Source organism: Galendromus occidentalis, unplaced genomic scaffold, assembly GCF_000255335.2.
Source record: "Galendromus occidentalis unplaced genomic scaffold, Mocc_1.1 scf7180000076999, whole genome shotgun sequence".
NCBI lineage: Eukaryota > Metazoa > Arthropoda > Arachnida > Mesostigmata > Phytoseiidae > Galendromus > Galendromus occidentalis.
In genome coordinates this window covers 912-13,176 of record NW_003804988.1, presented here as the reverse complement: position 1 = coordinate 13,176, position 12,265 = coordinate 912, and the positions used below count along the sequence as shown (strand labels likewise).

The following is a 12,265-nucleotide window of genomic DNA, read 5'->3' as shown; positions in this document are numbered from 1 at the left end:
TCAAGGTCGATCCAGAAAAAGTGAAGGCGATCCTCGAGATGCCCAAACCGACAAACGTCAAAGGCGTCCAGACATTCCTCGGATGCGTTAACTACTTACTTCAGTTTACTCAATCTGGCCGAGCTGACCGAACCACTCAGACGACTAACACAGACGGAGAGGTACGACTTTGCATGGCAGAGCCAACAGGAGGAGGCATTCGAGAATATCAAACGACATCTCACAAATGCACCCACACTAGCATACTTCGACCAGACGAAGGCAGTGGTTCTCCAAACGGACGCCAGTGATTTTGGCATCGGAGGACTTCTCTTGCAAGAGGGCAAACCTGTCGCTTACACCTCGCACACCCTCAACAAGACGGAACGAAACTACGCCGTCATTGAGAAAGAATGCCTTGCAATACTCGTCACATGCAGGAAATTCGACAAATACATCTACGGAAACCCCGACGTTGTCGTGCATACCGACCACAAGCCTCTGGAGTCGATTTTCAGCAAACCGCTTGACGCCTGCCCAAAAAAGCTGCAGCGGATGAGATTGGCACTACAGAGGTACAGCTTCAGGGTGACATACATTAAGGGAAAAACCAACTTCGCCGCCGACGCGCTTAGTCGGAGCCCCCTACCACCGGAAGCAGACGATCCAGTAGAACAGATTCGAAGAATAGACCTTGAGCTCATCAGACATCGAGACCCGTCGAAGATCTCAGACATAACGCTCGATCGAATAAGAGCCGAAACCGAGAAAGATGGAGAACTCCAAGCAGTCATCAGAGCAATCGGGTCAGGCTGGCAGGAAAAACACACCAGAACAGGCGGTTACTGGAACGTCCGTGACGAGCTCGTACGAGAGAATGGGGTGATCTACAAAGGCCAAGCGGTGGTGATACCGAAATCGCTACGCGACGAACTCCTCAAAAAAACCCACGCATCTCATCTGGGCTTCGACGCGATGTGTCGAAGAACCAAGGACTCGCTGTTCTGGCCGGGAATCAAGAACGACCTCAAAAACATCGCGGGAGCATGCGACGCGAGCCAGACCTACCGCCCGGCACAACGGCGGGAACCACTGATCGGCAAGCCGATCCCGCAGCGGCCGTGGCAAGTAATCCACCAAGACCTTCTTTCATGGGAGAACCAGCAGTATCTCGTCACAGTCGACGGCTTCTCGGACTACTTCGAACTGGATCGCCTCGGGAAAGACACCACGGCGACAACGCTGGTCAGCGAGACGAAAACACTGTTCGCGAGATACGGGAAACCGAACGGACTACACACAGACTCAGATCCGAGATACATGTCAGCTGAATTCCAAAAATTCCTCCAACAGTGGCAAACGACCCACAAACCAAGCTCAGCTCATAATCACCAATCGAATGGTAAAAGCGAGAGCGCAGTGAAGGCGGCAAAAAGGCTGGTGAAAAAATGCACGCACACGGGCCAATGCTTGCAAGAGGCTCTCCTTGAATGGAGACTCACGCCGCAAGCCGAAGGGCAGTCACCTGCAGAGAAATTCCTTGGCCGCAAACCCGCTTCAACAATACCGACGAGACCTGCAGCCATGATTCCGCTAAACGCAGACAAAATCATGGCAAACAACGCACAGAGACGGCTACATCAGAAAACCACATACGACCGGAACTCCAAACCGTTACCAGTGCTCACCGAAGGTCAAATAGTTCGGATCCAACCCATGGACCATTCACATGAATGGAAGGCGGGCATCTGCGTAGAACGACTGAATCCGAGAACCTACCGAATCAGAACCGAAGACGGAACAGACCTAATACGGAACAGACGCTACCTTGCAGCCACCCCACACTTCAATACAGAACCTAAGGCCCAAGCTTCCGTTCGCAGATCGCCGCCGCTGCAACGCGAGCCAGGACAAACACCAAATTCAGAAAGAAGAGGCAAAGCACGGAGCGCTCAAACAAGGGGACGCGGAAGACAGTAAAGAGACTAGTGAGAAAGACTCCCCAGATCACCACGACGACAAACTCACGCAGGCAACTACGATCAACAACGAAACGCACAATTCAAGACACAACAAGCAACGAATCACGACCGGTGAATAACCCAATCGATTCTAATAATAATCGTCCACCGCAGCCCCAGGGAACACAGGCAACGGCCGTACCCAGAGGCAGGAAAAGACCACCGAACACACCGGCGGGACCGACAGCAACACGACGTCAGCGGATAACAAACTCTAGTGCCAACCGGACGACACAGCAGAGCTCACCGAGCCCGATGGACATAACGAACAACGAAACGCCTCTCGCGAGAAGAAGCCAGCAACTCAACGCAACGATACCGATGGATGTTCCGGTTAGTCAGAATAATAGCGCCGTCAGGACCACCCGAAGTGGCAGACAAATACTCACGCCAGCTCGCCTCAAATCGTGAAGGAAAGCAAAGTCGGCAAACTCTACAATAATGTGATAGTATTCTCAGCCCGGATCAACGTCAAAGCGTCCGGAATTCACGACATCGCTCAGTTCAGCGATGAGCGAACCCGACCTTATCTGTAAAAGCCACGTCCCAACCTAATTTGTTCATAGCTTGTAGTCGAAGGTAATTGTTCAACCTCACACTGGTCAGTCTGTATAGTTGGTGGACTCTCAACCCTTGTAGTTTTAATTGGTAATAGTAGCAGCTAGGGAAGAGAGACTGGTACACCGAAGTACAGTTGGGTACATTGAGGAAACATTTTGAAACTCGCAGTCATTGTTCAGGTGTATGGAGGGGAGATGTAGCAGAAGCCACTTGGAATCGACAGAGAATAAGAATAAACCATCGTCATCATCAGAGAAGGGCTCAATCTAGATCACTACAATGATTCCGATTATATTCATAATCAAGTCATCTCAAACCAATAATCAAAAGCACGATTTTGATAATAATCATAGTCATGATTGAGATTATGATCATCCCGTGATTATTATTATAACCATAATCCTGTCTGTAAGAATGAATCAGCTGAGATACTATCAAAAAGCAGAGCTTCGACATGCGCGAGGGGTTCTCGGGGTCGCTTCCTACGTGCAAGTTTGAGGTTTCCCAACGTCTTAAATTTTGGCGCTCGTGTCGCCCTCCTGAGTCAGTGATCGTTGATTAAGCCGAATCATAGAATCCATTCTTGTACTGAAAAGAAAGGGAGAAACTGACATCGAAATCCTGGACGCAGACTTCAAGGACCCTCACCTGGATGCCGATCATTCAGTTCTCTACTTCTCATATCGAGCCCTGAAATTTTTCGAGCATCTATACGTTGTCCCTCCGAAGTCAAAGGCGCTCCACCGGCCTCAATGTGCATAAAGATCGCGAATGCAGCGAAGCAATGAAGTTATCGCTCTCCGCTGTCCACCTCCTCAAACTAGGGAAGCATCATGGCTCTGGTTGTAAGTCAGACGAATCCCTTGCATAGCTTGCAGCTTGCTGTCCGCCACGCCGTACAGATTCCTTTTTTCCGGCCGTTTTCCTCGAACCCTCAAGATATCGAAACGAAATCAGGCAAACGAAAAGGATTACCGTTATTTGCAAGAAATGTGAACCTCTCGGAACGCCTAAATCAAAAGTGAAAGTTTCAGTAGATCGTTCCTCGAATTTGTCTACACATTCGAAACGGCACCACACTCCGCAGTTATGTACGGCCTTCGCTGAATGGCTAACGGACAAACGATATGCCTTCGTAACGCGCCATCCTGAACGAACCAATGAGACGCGCATGAGAAGAACTGCAATCGACTTGCAAAAGAAATTTGATGAAGCTGTTGTGAAGTTCATTACGCACACATCGGTGCCACTGCAAGTCGTGGAAGAGAAGTCTTTCGAGGAACTCTTGGATTTGTTAGGTTTGAAGCAGAAGAAATTAGAGCTTATGAGCCGTCGAACCCTCGGCCGCCGGCTGGATGAGGCGTCCGCCAAGTACCGTATTTACTTGACGGACCTTCTATCAAAACCAGCATGGGTGTCGACGACCGCTGACATCTGGTCGGGAGGTAAAAGAAGTTTCTTGGGAATGACGGTTCACTGGATAGATGGACAGTACAATCGTAGATCGGCACCTCTGGTGTGCAAACGTTTTCGGGGGACGCATTCATTCGAGAGGATTGCAGACCTCGTCAGTGAAATTCACGAATCGTACAACCTCCCGCCGTCGAAGATAAGTGCTACTGTCACAGACAACGGATCCAATTTCATCAAGGCTTTCACGGAATTCGGCATACTCGCTGTCAATGTGGGTCGTGATCGCGATGAAGTTGGTGAAAACGCTGAGGACGGAGATGTTTCAATGGATACGACCGACGAGAGTATGGCGAGCGGAGGAGAGAGAGAAGTTGAGAGAGACAGGGAACACCTAGAGGTTCGACATGATAATATTGAAGATGAGGAATCAGAGGAGTATGCAAGTAGCGGAGGAACAACGGATAATATTGAAAGTTACGCGTCAGACGACGACAGCAGCGGTAGCCGTCACACAGAGACTAATTCGTGGGTAGGCCTTGAGGAGTCAACACTTGTGCGTTTGCCTTCGCACGCTCGCTGCGCGTCGCATACCTTGTCTCTGTGCGCGACGACCGATGTGAAGAGAGTTCTGGAGAATCACAGAGCCTTGGCTGACCGCCATGATATGATCATCACGAAGTGCAACAGCTTGTGGAACGCGAGTCGTACTCCGAAATGGGCAGAAGTCATACAGGCCATCACGGGAAGGGCCCTGCCTCGGCCAGTGGTAACCCGTTGGAATTCCTTGTTTGACTCGCTCACGGCCTTGTTGGAACAGAGACCGAAAATTCCCACCCTAATGGCGAGACTTGATCTTCCAAACCCCTTCACGGATGAGGACTTTTCGTATATCAAGGAGTATTTGGAGTGTTTGAAGCCGATCGCCATAGGCCTGGATAAACTGCAGGCGGAAAAATTGGCGTTTTACGGAGTTCTTCTACCGACTCTCCACGTGGTCAGGAAACAGCTCTTCACGGTGTCCAGGACACATCTGCGCTTCTGTGGACCTGTCGTCGAGGGGCTCCTGCAGAGCATGGAGACCCGCTTTGAGAAGATTTTCAACTGTCGCACGATTGAGGGAGAGAAATCCGCTATAGCCGCGATATCCATGCCGACATTCAAGAAGGCGTGGTTCGCGTGCATCGCGCCTGAGGACCGGGAGTTCATTCTCGACAGCTTCCGAAAGCTGATGAGGGATCGTCAAGAAGGACAAACTATTCCGGAGCACCAGCCAATGACTAGGGACAACCACTACGACTACTACGACTTCGGAGATGAGCATACCACGGCCTCTTCACCGGCATCACAGAGAAGAGATGCTGCGCAGGAAATCATGCAGCAGTATCTGGACGATGCGGACACGGCTCTCGTAATGCTGGAAAAATATCCGACGATCGCGTCCATTTTCCGAGAATTCAACACGCAGCCCCCATCAAGCGCTGAAGTGGAACGATTGTTCTCATACGCAACAATGACGAATGCCCCGAATGCTAACCGCCTAAGCGATACCAGGTTCGAACAGAGAGTTATCTTGCGAAGAGCTCAATCTGTGTTCGACTGAGTTACAGATTGACGACAGCAGACGTCATTCGCGATCCATTCAGACCAGGACATGGTATCCAACCCATGCGCTCCATGAAATCGTTTCTTTTCCACCCCGTTTGAAATAAAATGCTCGAGTTATATTGACTCCTCCCGAAGTCAGACGAAGTGTTTTCACCGAAAATCAAAGTTTAGGGTAGATCATGCCATAAAACGCTCTCGATGTGTACTGACTGATAGTCATGGTGTTGGCGCAGTTGGCGCGAAGAAACCATGATCTCGGAGAAGTCGATTCGTAAAGAAGACTCCCCTAGGCTCAGGCACACAGTCGAGCTCCAGAATCGTGGGCTGCGTTTTTCACATAGCTCCCGACCATGGATCCTGGGATCGAATGAACTCAGGAGGATCAAGACCGAAAACCTGCGCTACCCTCAGGACTATTCCCCCTGTTGAGGTTTAGGTAGAAACTGGAAACCACTAGTCCTCGTTCCGTACTAGGACTATGACTCATACAAACCCACGGGGCCATATACCCGTGACGGTAGTAAAATACGTGAGTCACCGGGGTTATACCCCGAAGTTACGACTCTAGCATGATACCCTTGAGGTAGTACGAAATTGGGCTAGCACCCCACATGCTAGGTACACCCAATAGCATTCTAGGACGCTACTTATGATAGACCAGGGTAGCCTTTGTTATGTACCGAGACCCGGGGTTGCACCCTGGGGCCGGAGCGCTGGGGAAACAGAGATTGACAACTCGCTCCTTTCCTGAATTTCGAGATCTCCGCGCGGCTGTACCGGCGACCCGTCTGGAGAGATCGGTCGTTGACCACTGTCTCTGTGTTGATCCAGAGCGGACGGCGCTTCGGTGCCCTCTCTGACGGCGGGAGCTCTCTCCTTTATTTGAATTGGTGCCGGGAAACCGGACTCCATGACTATCTATGATCCCTTAATACATCATTCACTTCTGATTCCGCGACATTCTCCCCGGGGTAGCCCCATGGGATACAACTACGATTCACCAGATCCTGAATCCTGAATTCCCTCTGCTAACTTGAATAACAATTTCATAGCTAATATCGACGTGAACGAACAAGTGGGATGAGGGCAGACTTAACTAGTTCGTCGTGTTGTAGATCGGACAATCCGCTGCCTATCCATATCATTGCGATTGTCAGGCTCGGGTCTTCTTTTAAACTTCGAGGGGAAATAAATTTTGAATTGATCGCCTGAGAACTCGGCCGTCCGCGAATTTGACAAAACATGTTCTTTGCCGCAGATCCGTGCGCTTGCCTCCGACGAGAGCTGTGACGCGGCAGAGCGGCCAATGAGCTCTCGAAGGACTCGAGTCCTCCAGTAAACAGAGATCTCCAACCTTCGGGACCCTAGTCTCAATTGGTTTCGAAAAATGTAGACTCCGCAGATATTGAAGGTATTCCTTCACGAAGCGTTTCCAAAACAGACCTAGAATTGATTGTTGGCGTCGCCACCTCTCCTGAAAAATTACTGCGCCCGCGTCTTCAGGAGACCTTGGTGGGGCGGAATTTCTCGGAAGAGTGACCTTAGCTGAATTTCCGAAGATGAGGTCGAACGGAGTGAGGGCCCTAGGCTCGTCCACCTCTGACGGCACATACGTGAGGGGCCTTTGATTGATCATGCTCTCTATATCAGTCAGCGTCGTGGCCAAATCTCGGAAACGGGGAACATTCGTTCCGAGGATCTTCCGGAGTGGACGCTTGACGCATTGCACTAAACGTTCGACCCAGCCCTGTTGCCAAGGGGAACGCTCTGCGGCGAATTCCCATCGGACGTCGAACTTAGCGAGGATTGCCTGACCATCACCTGATTTGACGTATTGCCTGATGAGAGCGAGTTCTTTGTCGGCGCGTTTGAAAGTTAGGGCATTGTCCGACACAATCCTCGAGACAAACGGAAATCTATTGAAGAATCTCCTTAATGCCAAGAGGAATTCATAGCATGTGAGATCCGGGACAAGTTCGAGATGTACTGCGCGCGAGGAACTGCAGACGAATAGACAGATGTAACTTTTCGACTTGACGCCGGCATCGTTGCGAACGTACAGAGGCCCTGCGAAGTCGACTCCCACGGAGCAAAATGCGGATCCTATCCCGGTGCGAAAGTCTGGGAGTGGGGGTGGGACCTCCGCTGCTCTCTTTGCGTTGAATTTGAGGCAGACTTTGCATTGGTTGATTACTCTCTTTGCAACGCGCCTCGCTCCGAGAACGAAAACCATCGACCTGAGATGGTGGAGGATCGCGTTGACTCCGCCTGAATGTATGCATTTGACGGCATGTATCCAATTGACGTAGAGCCAGACGGACGGATCCGAGTTCGGAAGAATAATCGGATACTTCTGCTCAAAGGTCCACTCGTTGGCTCTTTCGAGCCGAGTGCGACATCGAATGACTAAGTTTTCGTCGAGGAATGGGCGGAGTTGGAAGAGTTTGCTGGACTTAGCGATTTTTTGGAGACCCTCCCTGAGTTCGCTGCTGAAATGGACTCGCTGAACTGCCCTGAAGACGAATATGACGGTCTCCGCGAATTCCTCCGAGGAGACATATGGAGAAGCATACTCGACCTGGGCTTTCCGGCATCGCCGGATGAATCGGGCGGCAAAGGCCGCTCTCTTAATGAAACTTGTCCACGAAGAGCAGCGCTCCGCGCCTAAGACATTTGAGATCGGGGAATTCTTTCTTTCCTCGGACAGTTCCTCCGAAGGATTGCTCTTGAGTATATGTTCGAAATTCATTTCCTCGGTTCGCGATAACCAAGGAGGACCTTTCATCCAGAATTGCAAATCTGCGGGATTCGTAAGCGGCTTCCCCCGGCTGAGGACGTCAGCCGGATTGAGTTCCGATGGAACGTAGCGCCAGTTGGATGCCCTGGACGACGCGTGCAATTCTTTAACGCGATTCTGAACGAAGACCTTCCAACGGTCACTATCGCCCCGGACCCACCCGAGAACCGACGCGTTATCGCAGTGGAAAATAGATTCGTCTATCGACGATCTGAAAGCCTGCACGATCTTATCGTGAATTCTGACTCCTACAACGGCTGCCTGCAGCTCCAATCGATGGATGTTCCAACAGCCCTTGAGCGGTTTCACCCTAGCCTTTGCCATCATGAAAGTAACCCGAGCGCGGCGGTCCTCCATGAATTCCTTTAAATACACGACTGCTCCGTAGCTGAGGAGACTAGCATCGGAGAAAACGTGCAGTTCCCGGCGGACGATCCCCTGATGAGAAGAAACCAGCCTGTCGACGCGGATGGATCCTGCCTGTTCGAGCTGATCACGGAACAATTGGAAAGCCTGGAGATTTTCGCCCGAAAGCTCTTCCTTCCAATCTCTTCTCTCGCTCCACAGTGTCTGGAGGAGGATCTTGAAGTTTATGGAAATCGGAACTACGACGCCCAGCGGATCAAAAATATGAGAAAGACCTCGGAGGACTGACATTTTCGTAGGAGGCTCGACTCGGAGTTGTGTCAACGCGTTGTCCACGAATACTCCGATTTTATCCTGAGGTTGATCCCAGAGGATACCCAGCATCTTGAAATTACTGTCTTGGAAAGTCACCTGAGCTTCCGGGAATTGGTCCCTCATGAACGTACCCAGAGTCGCCGAATTGGTTGCCCATTTCATGAGAGGGAATTTCCCATTCGCGAATACCTGGGATAGAGTTTCAACTCGGTGCTTGCCCTCAAGAACGTCAGACGCCCCGGAGAAAATGTCGTCCATATAGAACGAGTTCCTGACTTCTTGAAGCCAATCCGCATCCTCGGGGCGGTTCCTGATCTCAGAGTCGAGATGGTATCTCAAGCCCGCGCAATGCAAAAATGGAGAACAAACCAGGCCGAATTCCAATGATCTTCCCCAGAACTCCCTCACGGGAGCGTTAGGGTTTTCCCCTATCCCGATCGGCCAAAAGAATCTCAGGAAGGTACGATGCTTCGGATTTATCTGAAACTGCAAGAACGCTTTCTGAATATCTGACACGATGGCGATTTTGTGCGAGCGGAAGAAGATCAGAACCTTGAGAATCTCAGGAAGTAAACTCGGTCCGCAGTGAAGAACATCATTAAGAGATGCTTCGTCCCGACTTCGGGCCGCTGCGTTTTTGACCACTCTGATTTTCGGGAGTTCGGGTTTGGCTAAGCTCGACTTTTTTGCCACGGCCATAATCGGGAGATAGTGAGCTGGTTGCCCTTCTGTGCGCTGCGGGGCTGGCTCGGCGAAACCCGACGTGATGCAGTCTTTAATTTCGTTGTCGACGGCGATGATCAACTTTTGATTTTCCCGATTAGATTTCAAGAAATGAGAAAGGCAGCTACGAGCCAGCTTCTCATTATCACCTAAGGAGCCGACATTCTCCCTGAAGGGGAGAGAAACAGTATAGCCTCCGTCTGGCCTCTTCTCAATTGTCTCCTCTACGAAACGTTCAAGCTGTCCCTCAGTTTCGTCGTCGTCTTTCTCCATGGTCAGGCCGAGCCGTTCCATGTCCCAGAGGAAATCGATCTGTTGTTCGAGCCCAACCGGTAATTCTGCACCCCGCTTCGCGTTGTTCAGAATTGGATACTTTTCGGCGGAGTGTAGGGCCAGAAGAGCCGTAGAAATCGCCGACGAATCGTCGACCGAGTCGAGTCCATTGAAAAACCACCCGAAGATGGTATCGACCGCTACCATATCTTTAAACTCGTGCGAAATTTTTTGCTTGAGGGATGGAATGGCGTTCGCGCCCAGAACCACCTCGATCGTCCTCGGGAACGAAGGATCCTCGGAATCCGCGACCGGAAATAGTCCGAGCGAGTTTTGGATGACCGGGAGGGTACCCTTGGAAGTTTCCGCCAATACGGTGAAGCGCACTTCGATCCGCGCGTCCGAGAAACGACTCTTCAGCGAAATGACATGGATATCGTATTCCTGAATCTCTGAGATCGCGCCCCCGATAGTCAATAGTCTGAGCCATTCGGTGCCGACCTTCGTTGATTTGAGCCTTTCAACCAGAGACTCAGAGCAATATGACCTCTGGCTGCCCGGATCAATTAATATTCTGCAAATGGCCGAGTTCTCCCGATTCTTAGCCTCTACATGACCGGTCAGAAGGACCTCCGTCTGTTTAGACCTGGTTCTCTCGCTGATCCCAGCAAAGTGCATCGCCGAATGAGAACCCGACCCTGCGTTCCGCGGTTTGTCACACATAACGAAATAGTGGCGTTTCTCGCAGCCTGGACACTTCGGGAGACGAAATTTGCATCGCTCAGCCGAGTGATTTCGACGCAAGCATTTCGAGCACGCTTTATTCTGCGCCACCATCGCCAATCGCTCATCCACCGTGAAGGCCTTCCTACACTTGAAGCTGATATGATTCTCGCCACAGAAAATGCATGAGTGGTCCACGGCAGCCGAGTGACCAGTCGCGAAGGCCGTCGATTCAAAGCTCTGAGGTTGGGATAGAAAACTCGCATCCCCCTGATTGCTCGATAACGAACGATCGAACTTGTTACGACGGTCGCCATTGGGAGGAAATTTGATTTTGGGTTGACTCGACTCCCTCTTACCGCTGAAACGCGAGGGTTTGGAGTCCGATTTATCGAACCCCACCGATTCCCTTTCGGCGTCCGCGATTCGTTCCAAAAACTTCATCATTTTTTCCAGGTCGCACTCTCTCGATTCGTCCTCGGAATGATGGTCCCTGACCCATAGGGAAAACTGCTCTCTCCGCCACTGGGGTAATGCTTCGAGGATAACCGGAAAGATAGTCGTTGACAACGTCCCGTACGAACTACCTAGGGCGATAAGCGCTTTGATATTCATCGAGATCTGAGTGGCGAAATACAATAACTTATCGTGTCGCTGTGGATCCTTCTGGCCGCAGATCTTCATGATTGCCAGCACATGCTCGGAGTTGGCATCCCTCACTTTGCCGAAACGATCCTTCAGGGTTTGCTTCGCGACCTCGTAGCTGGATTCAATGAGTTTGAGATCCGCTATGGCTAGAGCTGCTTGGCCGGTGACTGAGAGTTTCAGCAGTCTGAATTTTTCGGTCAATGGAAGTGACTTCGAGTCAACCAGAAATTCGAAATGTTGCCACCAGTCCCGATATCTTCTCACGTCGCCGCTGAATCTAGGGATGTCCGAGACCCTCGGAGCATGGGTGACCAGCATTGTAGGTTGATGATTTCCCGCGACGGCTGACTCGACTGAAGTTTGGGACGTGTCCCCTGAATTCGCAGTCATGCCGCAGGCCCTTGACGCTCTTTCCACGAAATCTCGGAGTTCCACCATGATTGATTAGGTCGATTGACGGTATCGGAGAGCGTTTTCCACCGACAACTCGAATCGGGTCGGCTGACACGCCGAAGTCAGCGGTAGTAGGATTTTGTCGAGCTCGGAGACTTCTTCCTGAAGTTCTTCTATTTTCGTGATGTATTTGAGTGCCTCCTTGCGCGAGCCCTCGCCAGGCACATACTTTGCCGAGAACTCTTCGGCGGCCTTGATCGTCTTCGTTAGGTTTGTCCGGAGTGTCGAGCGTTGCTTATAGTTGAGATTGAAGGTTCGTGTTTCTTCCGCCGATGGGGTATATGCCTGCTCCGGGAGTTCCTCGCAATCCTCATTTCCCATTTTTAACGACTGGTTCACGGGTGTCCGGAGTGACGAAGAAGAACTGGGGTGAACTAGGGAATTCGCG

General features: G+C 51.1%; 1 protein-coding gene across 1 annotated transcript; it reads right to left on the bottom strand.

The window, feature by feature from the left end:
* Window positions 1-6,750: 6,750 nt before the first annotated feature.
* On the bottom strand, window positions 6,751-11,742 carry LOC100908544 (uncharacterized). Its single transcript, XM_003740530.1, has one exon. It carries the CDS (start codon window positions 11,740-11,742, stop codon window positions 6,751-6,753), a length of 4,992 nt encoding a protein of 1,663 aa, XP_003740578.1.
* Window positions 11,743-12,265: the final 523 nt, after the last annotated feature.